The following is a 17,063-nucleotide window of genomic DNA, read 5'->3' as shown; positions in this document are numbered from 1 at the left end:
ACCAATGATACGTCATTGCGCAGTGGTATGGAAATGGAACCTTCAGCAGGATTTGGTCTTCAAATGTTGATCTCCTAGCTGAGAATAGAGTTGATGCAAGCAGGGCTTCTCGCAATGAAAATACGTTTCACCTCTACCATATGGCACTGTCTGAGCTGAGACAGGACTAAAATGTTAAGAATATTGTAGAATTTCAAGAAAATACGTTCATATGTTTTGATGAATTTAGTTGAAGCAACCTATGGTGAGACTGCTGTCTCATAGGTCTGTAAAACTTAGTTACTGCCAAGGTTAGATATAGCTTCGGTTAAATTCACATAACATTTTTTTGGATAAAGATTTTGTATTAATTCTTTCGATTATATATTGATAAGTATTTTGTTCGGCTAGAAACAGTATTTTTATTGTGTTATAAGAAAGTTTATTTTTTGGCTTCTATGTCAGTAAAATGTAACTCAGTACTTGAACCATGTCTGGAGTGCTTTAAGTTGTACTTCAGTATAAGTTTTACAAATAAGGAAGAGAGCTAGAGGTTATTTTTTAATGTGGGTAGCTGACAAAAGCCCAAATGTTGTTTCCAAAAGGGCCCATGGCACGTCTCTCACTCCTCCCCAGCACTCCTGTTTAAAGTGGCAGATGGGAGCATGGCTGCAATCGAGATTCAAACCCAGATCGCTGGCATCACAGGCCAACGTGCAAACCATTACCCCACCACCTCCCGACATACTGTATCTTTTGGCCCATCTGCAGCACATTATCATTAGTATCAGAACTTTGAAAAGAATATCCAAGAAAATGCGTCTATTCCGCAGGAGGAACCACATGGACTTCGTCTGTAGTTCCGGCGATTAGTAGTTCCCGAAATCACCTCTTTCATGGAGGAGAAGATGGCTGGTACGAGTTTTTTCTCATAATATTATGACTTTATTCTCGAAGTCTAAAAAAACCCCCCAAACAAAACAAAAACAAAACAACGTGGCCCTAAAACGCCGTCATAAGAATGAGACGTGGTGAACACTAATATAAAAAAAACGACAACTCAATGACATCCAGGAAACAACAAAGAAACAACATTCCAGATTGAACTACATCAAATAGAAATGACAGCAGTCAGTGATTTGTCTGCAATAAATATATTGCAGAAACATAAAATTCAGGCCTGGAAACTTTGGCATACACAGCCAACTTTATCTAAATCCAAGAGTGTTGATTGGTGGAAAAGCACACTTTTAAGGTTTAGATTAATTAATACAAAGCATTTATTAAAAAAAAAAAAAAAAGTGCATTACATTGTTTAAATGGCTGTTTTGGCTTTGAATTGTTCTGTATCATATTTCCCAGAAGACAATCCATAAACCATTTCAGTTAAACTGTTGCATCAAACAGTATTGAAAGACTTTGAAGTTTAAATTCCAATCATGTCTGAACACTTCTGGACAGTTGAAGTCACAACATGTCCCTGAAGAAGTTTCAGCTTTCAGTCAAATAAGTCCTCAAACTCGTCTCTCATCCAGGTTTTGGATTTGATAGCATGGCGTTGTTAATACAGCTTTTAACTCAGCCAAAGTGTAAGTATTACTGCTCTGAAGACTGGAGATAAATACCTCCACCTTCCTCAGAACACAACTGCCATCTTGTGGTCATTTCTGCAGCATGGTGTCAAGAAAACAGGCCAACCTTTCCACCTGTTTTACAGAACGGCATTACCTAAACAAGCAAACAAACCAGTGCCAAAAAGTTTAAAAGAACCAGTACAAGAGGATGGATCACAGTTTTCTTCATTAATGATTTAAACAGAATACTAAATAACAACACATGGAATGGAAGCTAGTAAAAGAGACAGAACTCTTTTTGACAGATGGCATTTATTCTCACGAGGCATCTGACATTAGAATCGCTACAGAGTCTGCCATTTAGGAACAGCTGCTAAAGCCCAGAAGGGAATGCCCACGATAAACTGCAGGGCAGCATAACCAAGAAAAATAAACAGAGCAAGACAACCTGCACATGACCGAAAGAAAAGCTCTGTGCAGTTTAAAAACTCAGTTCTTCCTCCCAATTCTGACCCTCTCACGTTAGACCGCACTCAGATCGATGGTCCCACAAAGTTAACATTCAGTCCAAATACACCATCAACATGTAATGCACACAAAACTGCTGTTCAGCAGAACATTCAGAAAGGACACAACCTGCACACACAGAGGACATGGTGTCGAAAGAATCTAATCATCAAGGAACACACAATTAGTGAAAATATCTGACATCAGTGGCACCAAACTCAGGAACTGCAAACCCACTCAGGACGACACAAAGAATATGTGAACAGGAGCAGCTCATGTTTAAATACTAATTGTCTGTGTTGATTGACATTAAGATCAGTCATGTGCTTGGATTTTGCTTGTACATATTACAAACACCAAATCACAACATGGTGGAAACATCGTGACAGTTTGGACTCTAAGAGCATGAATGCAGATTGACCCCAAGAGCAGCAAATGTCACTGCGCACCGAGTCAGAACACTGAACCGCAAAAAGGCAGAGTGACAATCGAACGCCATACACACCCCTTCCTTCAGCACAGATGACTCCCCCCCATTTTTTATTACAGTTTTGGTTCCACGTTCATGAGTTTGGTGTCAGATTTACAGCGGTATATCTTTCACCTATAGTGTGTCGTTTCTTGTTATTGGTGTTATTGTGGCACCGCAGTTTGATGAGTTATATCAGGGAAATCATGAGTGGTCCCAGGAAGGCGCCAAAAGGATCAGAACTGGGAGACGGACATCATCTGTATGATTCTGCTAACAACACACACTCTGAAGGCCCCTCCTCCTCCTCCTCTTCAAAAAACAAAACTATATACTACTATGTACACATACATATATACATACACAGGACATCGCTATGGTACAGAGTAGATCCGACCTGGAGTCCACAACTCAAAGTCCCACAGGGTCGAAGAAGGCGAGCATCCATATGGGCAACACATAAGTTAGTGACAGTGTTCAGTGAGAAGCAGGAAAAGTGAACGCGATTCGCTACATAAAGTGAGACGGGGATGACAAGTGCCCACACACGCACACACACATGAATTAGAAGAGACTATATTGTGGAGGTTTCCACGTGTGGAATGCCTGCTTTAAGTGTGTTCTGTTCACGTGCAGCACAGGCCAGCTAAAATGACCATCAAATTTTGGTCACTCATCTTAAACAGCTGCTGAAATTTTAGCATAAACACAGGCCAGATGCACAAATGGTGCACAAACATCACACGGACACAAAGAGACACATCTTATTAAAGAATATGTGGGGAGAAATGTTCATATCTAGGTTTCCATGGCAAATTGTGTGTAACGTGAAGGGGAAAGTGAAAATACAGAATCCAACACTAGTGGTTAAAACCATTAGCTTGGTGCTATTCTTACAGTACAGACATTACAGTATTTAAATGTCAGTTAATGGTAGATTTAAACAAAATTAAAAGGTGCATTACAAAGGATTTTACATTTGTTAATCACTTTTTAAAGCCTATTTGTAAACAGGATGTAATTTGCTAACTTTACCAGTTGCCTTTAACAGCCTTCTGTTCTTACTGTAAAGGAATTTGGCCGCATTTCTCAGGAAAGTCAGTTTGCTTACACAGGCAGTGACATTTACGCACACTTTGTAGTGTCTTGACCTCTACAGCTTAGTATTGTGTTATGTATTCCAGAGTAGACTGCGCAGCTATCAACATGGACTTAGCTAACACCAACAAAGCAGCAGCTACAACACTCCAACTAAGACTACAAAAACTAACAAGCGCCCATAACACCAAACAGGAATCAGATCTGATGAAAGCATGGGTAAACACAGGCATGCAGTCTGGGGAAGGGAGACACACACTTTGACTTGGTTTGGGGAATCAATACAGACCCAAAGTTGGTTTTCATCGTCTTGGTCAGATCAGCAAACATTACTGATAAACATGAATATAGTGTGATTGCGTATTTTTGTTTGCTGAAGTTAGCTTGCCTGCTAACATCAATGAGCCAGCTAGCCAAACATGACTGGCTAGCTGGCAAAGTCTGAAAAACTTGTCACCTTGACACTTGCACGAATTTGATCCCCGCAATGGCATGCAATTCATCATGCCATTGAGTAAACTCATTGTAAACTGTGCGTAAACATCGTATGTCAATGCTTACAGTCTATGCACAATTTACAACGGGTTTACTCATAATGCCGGGACCGACAGCACGAGTGCTCACAGTGCTGAGATCGAAATCGTGCAAATCTCAAGGTGGCTTTTCAAGTGTACCATCTAATGACATGCATTGGCACGTGTGCCAGTGTGGGGATCAAATTTGTGCAAGTGTCAACTTAAGAGTCTAGGGGTCTGTGTCTATATAGAGGGCCCCCCCCTCCATTTTTCCCTCTGGCAGAAAAGGAGCGGCATGGCTGCACGCGTTTTGTTTCTATGACAGCAGTACAGAAGGAACAACAAGCCAGCAATGCAAACAAAGATAAATGCACAACACCAATCAGCAACATTTAGAGTGCAGCCAATCTGCTCCCACAGACGAGCTTTTCTGTCTGTATTCTCATTTGTGTTACATGTTGTACAGCTCCAACAGTCAGTAGTCATCTTCAAGATCTCATGTGTCCAATTCAGCAAAGCCAGATTACTCACTCATGAGTGTGACCACACACACACACACACACACACACACACACACACACACACACACACACACACACACACACACACACACACACACACACACACACACGTTTGGAAAGTGGGGGGGGGGGGCTGGTTGTAATCTAAATCTTAGCCGTGAGATGACTCTTTAAACTTCCTAATGCACGTTTAACTGGCTGTGCCGTGTTCAGTTTTAACATTAGTATTTACTTTGTTGCTAGTGTTTGTGCTTGTTTCATTATTCCTCAGTGTTATTTTACAAAACACTTTGTAAATGTTGGTTTGTTAAGGAACACTGCTGACCTCTGAAGTACGGAGTGCTGACGTTACTTTAAATATCACTGTGGCTGACGTAAGGAGCTGTACGTACAGTAGACCTGCGCAAGCGTTTGTGTTCATGTAGATTAATGGGTAAATGTTTGAGTGGACACATCAGACTTATACATGACTGGACTCATAAAACAGAGCCACGATGCTGCAAGCTGTGCATAGACCAATAGAACACCTGTGCTTGGACACAGTTGTATGTATTTGGCCCGAGCAGAGAAAATTAAGGGGAATGGTGATTTGTCTTTTACACAAAAAGCCACTTTTCTTACTCTGGGACGTGTGAGCCCAGACACACTGGAGAAAAACAATCAATGTCAGCCATTAAACAACAGAGTCGGGTTGGGAAGACCAGCTACCAACCCGGTAACTTCAACATTCTAACACTCATCTTCCCATTATAACTTCAGGACTTTCACCGTGTACTAGTGCACACTAAATGTAAGCTGTAGCGTATGTACAGAGCCCTGCAGGTGTTGATGTAAGGATTGTTTAATAAGCCTCATATTCGCACACCGGTGTCAGGGTGCTGCCACGGAAGGAGCTCAACTGAACACCGGGTGCAACTGGAGGACTAAGGACCTCGTCCAATGGCGGTTTATTGATTTTCCAATTCGACTGCTGATTTGAATTTCAATGTCAAAAATATGCTTTAATAACACTGTCTGGCATTCTGTTTATGCCACATTCATAATTTAAACTCTGACTGGGAACAAAAACAAATACCTTGGAACATTTGCTGCAGGATGATGCCTGGACCGTTTGCTTATTCATCTGAATTTCAATCATAAAATGGTCTATAATCAATCAAAGAACAAAAAACAAACGCATAGCCCCTCAACTTCTTTGTTTAAATGCATCTTTATTACTTAACTAAACTTTTTTTACTTTTTTGTTTTTCAAATGATATTTAAAGTTCAAGGAATTCTACAGTTTAAATTACCATTTATAAGTTAAATAAAAGCAAGTAAGTAAGTAATCATGCTCAATAACTGTGATCCCAGTGTTGACCAGAACAATAATGGTTGATTTTTGTCATAATGTACGTAGCAGCCCACTTACAGATGTTTGTGTTTCAAATTTCCAGCTAACTGAATTAACTGGTGGTGGAAATGTTAGAAATGCTTGCATAAAAGTCAATATTAGAATTTTGTAAATCCCACGTTTTGCTTCATGCAGGGCTCCATACGCACCGTTTCTAAACATTCAGCTCCAGTGATAAAAGCCAAAGCTCTTTTAGCATGAAAGGACAGTCTAATATTTGCAGTCTCTCTCCAGCAAGAGTGTAATGAGTCTCAGGGGGGAACAGTTTTATATCCAGCTGAAGAGCACTTTCTCTTCACACACTCGTGCAGATGACATGTCATGTGTAGAGTGTAGGGACTTGACCATGGGTTTAATAAGTTAAGGGCGAAAGTGCAGAGGAACGTCGGAGAATGCTTTAATTGTCTGTCCAAAGCTGACACCAGCAGGGAACGCTGTGTTCAATTGCTAGCCACCTCGTCTGCATTGTCAACTGCTTCCAAAGTGCTGTCCAGTCCACCACGTGCACGCCAGATCTTCACCGTCCGGTCACTGGAAAATAAGAATAAAAGACAAAGAGCAACAAGTCAATATCAGAACTAAGAAACACACAGCAGGCAGTACCACAGACTGGGCCAGTGTGGCGAACTGTGCACGCACTTGCCAGGTTTTAAATCCTAGTTTACAGTGCATCCGGAAAGTATTCACAGCGCTTCACTTTTTCTACATTTTGTTATGTTACAGCAGTATTCCAAAATGGATGAAATTTATTTTTTTCTTTGAAATTCTACACACAATACCCCATAATGACAATGAGTTTTGGTTTTTTTGTTTTTTGTTTTTTTTTTAGATTTTTGCAAAGTAACTAAAACAAACAAAAAACAAAACAAAACTGAGGCATCACATGTACATAAGTATTCACAACCTTTGCCATGAAGCTCAAAATTTAGCTCAGGTCCATCCTGTTTCCACTGATCATCCTTGAGATGTTTCTACAGCTTAACTGGAGGCCACCTGGGGTAATTTCAATTAATTGGACATGATTCAGAAAGATACGCACCTGTCTACATATAAGGTCATACAGTTGACAGTGCATGTCAGCACAAACCAAGCATGGAGTCAAAGGAATCATCTGTAGACCTCCAAGACAGGACTGTCACAAGGCACAAATCTGGGGAAGGGTACAGAAAGATTTTTGCTGCATTTACGGTCCCAATGAGCACAGTGACCTCCATCATCCGTAAATGGTAGAAGTTCAGATCCACTAGAACTCTTCCTAGAGGTGGCCACGCGTCTAAACTGAGTGATCAGGAGAGAGGGGCCTTTTTTCAGGGAGGTAACCAAGAACCTGATGGTCACTCTGACAGAGCTCCAGCATTCCTCTGTGGAGAGAGGAGAATCTTCCCAAAGGACAACCGTCTCTGCAGCAATCCAACAACCAGGTCTGTATGGTAGAATGGCCAGACGGAAGTCACTCTTTAGTAAAAGGCACTTGACTGACTCTCAGGCCATGAGAAAGAAAATTGTCTGGTCTGATGAGACAAAGATTCAACTCTTTGGCGAGAATTCCAGGCATCATTTTTGGAGGAAACTAGGTGCCATCTCTACAATGAAGCATGGTGGTGGCAGCATCATGCTGTGGGGATGTTTTTGAGTGTCAGGAACTGGGAGACTAGTCAGGATTGAGGGAAAGATGAATGCAGCAATGTACAGAGACATCCTGGATGAAAACCTGCTCCAGAATGCTCTTGAACTCATTCTGGGGTGACTGTTCATCTTTCGGCAGGACAATGACCCAAAGCACACAGCCAAGACATCAAAGAAGTGGCTTCAGGACAACTCTGTGAATGTTCCTGAGTGTTCCAGCCAGAGCCCAGAACTGAATCGGACTGAACATTGTAGCCAGCATAGACTCGCTTCACCATAATTAAATACATTGTTTTCTCAACCAAAAACACTAGACAAAGAAAGCTCTTCTTTCACTCTTGATTGGGAAATTCCTGGTCCCATCTGGAGATAGCTCAAACACTCCCTGGGCCCTTAAACTCAGCTCACATCACAACAGAACTGTAATTCAGAGTTCTTCAAAGGGGTCACATTAGGGTCCATCTAAGAAATATAGCGAAGATTCATCCCATCCCATCTATGGCTGATGCTGTGACACTGATTCATGCTTTTATTTCTTCCAGACTCGACTATTGTAATGCTCTGTTTTCTGGTTTACCGCAGTCCAGTATCAGGAGTCTTCAGCTGGTTCAAAATGCTGCTGCCAGACGTCTGACACGAAGCAGAAGGTTTGACCACATTACGCCGGTTCTGGGGTCCCTTCACTGTCTTCCGGTCTCTTTGAGATTGGATTTTAAAGTGTTTTATTGGCCTACAAAATTGACTGGCACCACCCTACCTGGCCGGCCTGGTTGAGGCCTATGTTCCGCCTTGGGCCCTGCGTTCACAGGGTGCAGGCCTCCTGTGCGTCTCTCGGGTGAATGAAAAGTCAGTGGGTTATAGAGCCTTTTCTCACCACGCCTCAGCTCTGTGGAATGATCTGACTGCACAGATCCTACAATCAGACTCTGTGGAGACTTATAAGGCTAGATTGAAGATGCACTTTTTTTCCGTGTTTTATCATTAGCATTTTATATAATTGTGTGTCTTCTTTTATGCCTTTTACTTATTTATGTTTTTATTTTTTGTTGTGTTTTTAATCTTTATTTCATTTTATTCTGCCTTTTAAATGGTGTTTGTGAAGCGCCTTGAGGTGACTTGTCGTGATTTGGCGCTATATCCTTGAAACTGTTGATCGGTGAAATTTTGGTCAGTGGAAACTATGTGACATTATAGTTGTTTCACTTCAAGCTTGAAGTGTTCCAGATCATCCAGAGAGGAACTCTTCCAAGATAAAGTGACCATAAAACTTGGTCTCTAGGTCTGAGTGAAGAAAAAGGCCTTTGATTAAATGAAAAACAGTATTTTGTCTACATATATAAAAATTCTAATGATGTCTAGTTTGTTTATTCAAACAAAAATGCTTTGCATATACTCATTCCATTTAATGACGTGTTCTGTCATGGTCTGCCTTTGTCCTTGCCCTTTCTAACCTCTTGTGTGTAGTTTGCCTGTTTTCCCTCCAGGTGGAGCGCTGCAGAGCTGCTGCAGCTCGTCTTGTCCTCGCAGCTGACGCTCATGAGCTCCTGATCAGGAGCTGGCTATTTAAAGCCAGGATCTGAGCTCAGTCTTGGCCAGAGTCTTCGGTGACCCTGACTCGCAGGAGTCTTCCGTGACTTTCCATAATACACCGTGAGCCTTCCATGAGAAATCCATGACCCTCTCTACACTGACGCTTCCATGCGCTCTGAGCTTCCTGCAGCTCATCTAAAGGTAACCTGGCCTCTGAGCTTCCTGCAGCTCATCTAAAGGTAACCTGGCCACCTCTAATTCCTGTATTAGAGTTAAGCCTGGTTCATACGACAGGATTTTAAAATTATCTTTAGGTTTCCAAAACCTGAGAGACCACACACATGAAGATAAAAAAAGAAAATCATAGATCTAACAGGTTTGGTCATCCAGTGTGTGGTGTTCAGCCACACGGTAAGGACAACACCACCACACGAACAGATTTCACACACGAACCTTTCCAGCTCAGACAGGAAATCTTGCAAAATCTCTCGAGATTAAATGTGACTTCAGAGTAAACAAACGGAGATACTTTGTGGACTATTTAAAACAGAGGGAAAAAAATACAAAAAGAAAAAGAAAAGGCGTTATTTAAAAGGAGTGGAGACAGCGTGACCACTTCCTGGTAAGTCAGAACAGCTGTTTTGATTTTATTTACCGCTCCATACATCCATCACATCGCTTTCTGATTGGCTGCACGTCACATTCAGCAGGCTGCGTGCTCGTTTGTGGTCGGAGGATACAACACACGCTGTGATATTGGGCCAAGACAATCCAACATGTTGAATATCCCCGATTTGCGATTGGAGCACCCCTGACGTCCTTCCGAGCAGATCAGAGCGTTCTTAACACACCACACACAGCACGAATATCTCATAAGATTATCTTTAGAGGCATCACGATTGTCGGGGCGTCCTTCAAACTGTCGGAAGGGGAAGATCGGGTCCGATATCTGCCTAATTATCCCGTCGTGTGAAACAGGCCTTAGTTGATCTTTTGGTGTTTCCAGACGCTTTCCTGTGCGGCTTCCACACTGCATGCTCCTGGCTCCCACGCCACCTTCTACACGACGTCACTTTGGAACTCGTCTGCTCTCAGTCTCAGAGCGCATAGCTCTGCTACATCCAGCTAAGTTCCTGCATGTCTGTGAGATCCCGTTCTCACGCTGGTCCTGTTTGTGACTGTGCATGACCAAGAACTGTTTCCAAGAGTTGTATTCAAGAACTGTTTCCAAGAACTAGTACCAAGAACTGTTTTTCAAGAACTGTATGAGCTCTGATGCAGAATCATTAAGAACTTTCCAAGTCGTTTCTAAAGTCATGTCTAGCTTAATTGGAACTGCATCACAAGATGCGCAGCAGCTAACCTCTGAGGACAAATCATGAACTGTGAATGTTCCTGCTTTAAGCCTACAGCTAACTGTTGTGTTGAGGGCTTCCAGTGTTATGAGTGCAATCACTCACCTCTGTTCTCCTCCATCCTCAGCACTCTGTGTCCCACCTGGCCCCAGTTCAGCTCCATATACTCCAGGTCATTCTCAGACTCCCAAGTCTGTCCCTGTGTGCACTGCGGCTACTAAACTTCCACCACTATATGTGCGCCCGGTCTCGGCTCAGCAGGCTTCCTCCAGCTCAGCACCTCAGTTATTTATTATTGTAAATAAAGCTCTTTTCGTTCTGTTATGTTCTGGTTGTTGCTCCCAGCATTTGAGTCCATCACCTGTACCAGTCTGGTCCCGTCCGGACCTCTAACCTTGACAGAAGACTCTGGCCCTAAATATGTACTCAGCAGGAGTACATCCAGTCTAGCAGGCTCTCAGCCTTCAAGGTAGATTCCTGGGAGAAATGCAGCAATCCATAGATTCCATGGGGGACCAAGTTCCGAACCTCGCAGCCCAGGTTTCATACTCTGACACACTCAAATCACAATTTGCTGCTCAAGTCATTGAGTCAGACACTTGCATCACACAGCTCACTAGCTAAGTGAGCTGTGTGACAACTCTGACTCCTCCACCACACCGGCTTCTGTGTCTCCATCCACCATGCAAGTAGTTCCCTTGTCTGCCTCAGTTACTCCGGCTTCCGAGCCATATATCTGCCATCCAGAACCTTATGCTGGGTGTGTTAAAACATGCATAGCTTGTGTTCTCTCATTTTTTCCCAGAGACCCTCACAGTTCTCCTCTGACAGTAACCCTAAACCATCTGGACCTCAAACCTCAACATGTTCCTTGTAACTGCTGTTGTGTTTAAATGTGATGTTTTCTGAATTATCAATATTTTTATGGTGGAATATTCTGTTTTAACCAAATGATGTGTTTAGGATGTGTAAGTTACTTTGATAACATTACATTCATTCAAAGGTGTCTTAGAACAAAGTGTGTCAACATAGTTAATGTTTTTAAATAGTTGACTCATTTTAAATCTTTCCTCTCTAAACATGAAGTTTTTCTGTGAAATTACACACTCACAGAGGTGGAGTTAATGACGCAAGTCCCCCTTTAAAAGTTCCAAAACGGAGCTTCTCCGCCCCTTGGACAAGTTCTTCTCCGCTACTCTTTTTTTTTTTTTTTTTTTGTAAATGCTTAATTTTTCTTTTGTGGGCTAGCCATGTAGCTAAGCTACCATGTGCCTCTTTGTTCTGTGTTTCATTCTTTGATTCTAACTTTAACAACAAGGTATCAGCCTGACAACTCTTTTTAAGGCTCGTCAAGTTCCGAGCGGAACTTTTCAGAATATAAGCGAATTTACAGAAAAGCGACTTTTCCTCATTTTTGTAATGTACAACGCAGCTCTTAAAATTAACTTTTTCTAAATTCACAAAGACTTTTAATCTAGTTTTACAAATTTTTGAAAGCCACCATAAACCATTTTCAACAAACGCTTTCACCTACTGGGGTAAAGCAGCTTCGACAAACCTACCCGCAAAACATCAGCCATCCTGCTGGCAAAACCAGCCGACACTGCAGCCTTAGGATCATTGGGGAGACCAGTGGTTAACCCCTGACCCGCGCGACTTCAGTCTGAACCAGGCCCATCAACGACTGATGCCGACTGGACAGTTTCACCTCTTCAAGGATCAGCCAAGTGGCCCAGTTAAAGGTTTCAACAAAAGTTTTATTCTTAATGGGTGCAAAGTGGCTTTAAACATACTCATACATATGTTCAATAATTTTTTTTAATAATAATTGGCTTCAAAATTCATCACTAAATTCAAATCAAATTTATTTACTTAACTCCTTCAGCTTTATTTCACTGCTTTCTTTCAACGTTCCATGAGAAACAAAATGTGTCTAATAAATGAACTTATTTAATCACTGTCACTGTGATAACTGTAAAAATGTAAATATTTCTGCTGTGGTTCACTTTGTGTTCAGATGGAAACTTTTGGCCAATCGTATAGTCAAATTTACGACGTCAATGTTTTGAGACTGATTAATTAATGTTTAAATCAAGGCTCCCAATCCTTTAAAATGTTGGTGGTGCTCCAGAGGTAATTAACTAGCATTCTAATTCTAATTCAATTTGATCTAAATAATGATTAAATCTTAAAATTGTTAATTATTTTGGTGACCCACTGAATGAAGTCCAGTCCAATTTAATCCAATTTAGGATTTTAATAATTCCATTTGCTACATATTATTGGTGCCTGTGTGAGGTGCCATTATTAAGTGATTTAATTTCACTACATCTTTTGGTCCCCAGCATGAGGCCAATAACATATATGTGGCGATAAATAATTATATTTATATTTGCTACATAAGTGCTGTCCCGTTGTGAGGCATACTAAATACTAAACATTTATAATTATTTATATTTTGTTACATCTATGGAGAAATCTGAAAATGGCTGTGCACTGACGCTCCCCATCCAACCTGATGGACCTTGAGAGGTGCTGCAAAGAGGAATGGACAAAACTGCCCAAAGGGTGTGAATACTTATGTATGTGATTTTCTTAGATTTAAATTTTCAACACATTTGCAAAAATTAAAACTTTTTTCATGTTGTCGTTATGGGATGTGAGTAGAGCTTTCAGGGATTTTTTTTTTTATTTACTCCATTTTGGAATAAGGCTGCAACATAAAATGTAGAAAAAGTGAAGTGCTGTGAATACTTTCCAGATGCAGTGTGTATTACCAGAGTGAGCTTTGATTCCCAGGTAATGCTCAATGCGTACAGACATCCAGCAATCACCTGTATAGACCACATACTCATTTCTCGCGTGCCACAGGAAGTGGAGTAAAAATAAATTTCTCAGCTCTACTGTAAATGACAAAAGTGGGATGCTCACCGATGAGATCTGTGGCTGTCTTACTAACTATTTCACACTGTGCAGTTGGCAGTAACTACATAGATACATGTAAAGGTTCCATAAAGTGAAATGTTCTCCACACAAATGGAGACGCGGTGCAGATCTTAAGCAGTTTCCTCAGAGTTGCCTCAGTTTTCATCATGGACAGTAAATTCATAGTGTAACAATTAATCATGTCAAATATATGTAACCGAGTACTACAATGCAAAGATGTGCTATTTGAGATTCCCTGACTTTAAAATTGATTCATTACTGATTTATTGGGTGCTTTCAGTTCTCCTCTGAATGCCACTTTGTGCTTGTTGGTTTAGTTATCAGTGTTTGTGTTGCACTGCGGTTGCCAGATTCGCCTCCTGATCAGAGCTACATTAAAGTGTGTTTGTGTGAAGTACAGACTCACTCGGAGGCGGTGAAAAGGTGGCTGCTGTTCGTCGAGATGCTGTTGATGGGGCTCTCGTGGCCTTTGAGCTCTCCTAGAGTTCCAAGAGTGTCCGTGTGCCACAGCTTGAGCACTCCACCTCTGCAGCCGCTCAGCAGCACCGGGGAACCAGGGACGACGCCCAGCGCACATACCCAGTCACGATGGGCATTTGGTACTTGCTGTTGGAGCCAAAAATTTACATTTTAAGACTTTGAAAAGAACTGTTATTTATGTGTATGTGTTCCCTCAAATTTTCAGCAGATGTCTCACAGGAAAAAAAACAACACAAAACAATTCCTCAGAGCACAAACACATGTTGGTGTGAGAAAAGCCAAACCCACATTATTTGGAGGTAGAAATGGTGATCAGTGGGAATGTAACAAACGGAATCTGCAGTTAGAAAAAAAAAAAGCACTGGTTGATCAGAAGAAGCTCAAACTGAAGAAATTACTGCATGAACACATCCATCCATCCATTTTCTTCCGCTTTATCCGGAGTCGGGTCGCGGGGGCAGCAGCTCAAGCGAAGCCGCCCAGACCTCCCGATCCACACACACCTCCCCCAGCTCCTCCGGGGGAACCCCAAGGCATTCCCAAGCCAGCCGAGAGATGTAGTCCCTCCAGCATGTCCTGGGTCTTCCCCGGGGCCTCCTCCAAATGGGACGTGCCCGGAACACCTCTCCAGCGAGGCGTCCAGGGGGCATCCAGAAAAGATGCCCGAGCCACCTCAACTGACTCCTTTTGACATGGAGGAGCAGCGGCTCGACACTGAGCTCCTCCCGAGTGACCGAGCTCCTCACCCTCTCTCTAAGGGAGCGCCCAGGTGATGAAAAAACAAAAGTGGACATTACACAGTGAATGATGTCAAATGGAAGCTTACTATTCTTCCTCTCAGCTTCAAAGGGCAAACAAACCAAAAGCCAAACAAATGCCGAGATGGTCATCTGCTTTTTTATTTTTTTAAGGTTCTAAGTGGAAGCAATTATTCCTCTGCCTTTTGTCGGAAGGTAGCGCGCATTATGAAGGGGATGGAGCAAAGCTACAGTGGCTAAAATAAGTTTTGAACATGTCACCATTTTTCCTTAGTAAATATATTTCTGAAGGTATTATTGACATGAAATTTTCACCAGATGTCTGTAACAATCCACGTAATCCACACATACAAAGAAACCAAACCATAGATGTTCATAAATTATGTGTAATAATGTGAAATACAGGGAAAAAGTATTCAACGCCTGAAGAAAGAGAGGTACAAAAAGGCATGGAACGTCAAGACACCAACTGAAATCTATCAGTAATTAGAAAGCAATCCTGCCCCTTGTCGGTGCAAATTAATATCAACTGCTTCACTCTCAACTGATGGCCTATAAAAGGTATATCATTACCACGGTGTCACACAAGAAGCATCTAATGATGGGTAAAAGCAAAGAGCTCTCTCAAGATCTTTGCAACCTTATTGTTGCAGAACATACCGATGGCATTATTACTGAAGGATTTCTAAACTTCTCAATGTTCCAGTGTGCACTGTTTGGGTCATAATCTGGAAGTGGAAATATCATTTTGCCATAAACTGGCCATGACCAGGTGTTCCCTGCAAGACTTCTGGCAGAGGAGTGAAACGATTTATGAGAAGTGTTATCCAAAAGCCAAGGATCACTTCAGAAAGACCTGGAATTAGCAGGTACAATTGTTTCAAAAGAAACGATACGTATTGCACTGAGCCACCATGGCCTGTATGCATTCTCACCACAAAAGACTCCATTGCTGGAGAAAAAGCAAAGTTTGCTGCACAACACTTAGACAAACCTGTGAAATACTGGGAGAATATAATCTGGTCAGATGAGAGCCACACTGAACTCTTTGGACACAATAATACACACCATAAATGGTACTTCACATCATCCCTAAAAACACCACAGTAACACTGAAGTTTGGAGGTGGAATATCATGGTGTGGGGCTGTTTTTCCTCATCCGGAACTTACACTTCATATAACTGAAGGAAGGACGAATGGAAAAACGTACTGAGACATTCTTGATAAAAATCTGCTGCCATCTACCAGGATGATGAAAATGAAACAAGGTTGGACATTTCAGAAAGCCAAGGAAACTCTCAGTTGGTTAGAGAATGAAAATAAAGCTGCTGGAATGGGCCAGCCAATCACCTGATATGAATAAAGATCAGAGTTCATAGAAGAAGCAGAACCTTCAAGATTTGTAGATTGTTTTTGTGGAAGGATGGACCAAAATCACACCTGAGCAATGCATGCGACTAGGTTTTCTTTTTTATTAGCATTTCGTGTCAAATATGTACATAACATACTAACTACTGTGTGTTCATCATCCTCATACTATCAACATCAATGTACATTCATTTTAAAAGCACACATACCTCAACACAAAATGCTGTAAAGCAATATTAGAGAAAAAAAAACAACAACAAAAACAACCCAAACAGAACCGAAACAATTAGGGAGTAGATTGCTGTTATAACTTTACTAATTATCTGAGAAAACAAAATCAGGCCTATGAGATGTTACATAGTGGAGCCATTTTCTCCAGTATGAGGTAAACTGTTCCAATGTGTAGTTGATACACGCCGTTATCTTTTCCATATTGTAAATGTCCATTGTAATGTTTATCCATTCAGTTAAAGTCTGCCTTTCCTGTAATAACCATTTCCTGGTTAACGCCTTTTTAGCTGCGACCAACAAAATATTTAATAAATATTTGCCTTTTTTTTTTTTTTAACAATTTCTGAGGTAAATTTCCAAAATATATAATCTTCATCTCGAGAGGCATTACATCTTTAAAAATGTCTTGTAGAGCCATGTGTATTTCTCTCCAGACGTCCTTGATAACCGGGCAGTCCCAAAAGATGTGGTGGTGGTTTGCATGTTGATTACCACAGTTTCTCCAACATATAGGAGGAGTTCCATCATAGTGAGATTTCTGAACAGGTGTAATAAAATATCTTATCAGATTTTTCCAGCTGAATTCCCTCCAAATCTGTGAAGTATTAAGACAGACATGCGGAGGAGTTCGGCGCATCGTGGTGCAGCCGCTCGCCGCAAAGCAACGCCGTGATGAAGCCTCACAGGACATGTTTGGGCTTGTCCAGCTCAA

General features: G+C 41.5%; 1 protein-coding gene across 1 annotated transcript in view; it reads right to left on the bottom strand.

The window, feature by feature from the left end:
• Window positions 1–6,087: 6,087 nt before the first annotated feature.
• The window catches only part of LOC117515332 (kinesin-like protein KIF21A), a 249,863-nt gene continuing 238,887 nt past the window's right edge, over window positions 6,088–17,063 (bottom strand). The window contains 2 exon segments of the mRNA XM_034175837.1: window positions 6,088–6,587; window positions 13,920–14,119. Of these exon segments, the coding sequence (XP_034031728.1) occupies window positions 6,497–6,587; window positions 13,920–14,119 (291 nt within the window). The 3' untranslated portion in view covers window positions 6,088–6,496.

This window comes from Thalassophryne amazonica, chromosome 8 (genome assembly GCF_902500255.1).
Source record: "Thalassophryne amazonica chromosome 8, fThaAma1.1, whole genome shotgun sequence".
Classification (NCBI taxonomy): Eukaryota; Metazoa; Chordata; class Actinopteri; order Batrachoidiformes; family Batrachoididae; genus Thalassophryne; species Thalassophryne amazonica.
This window is presented reverse-complemented; position numbering and strand designations above follow the sequence as displayed.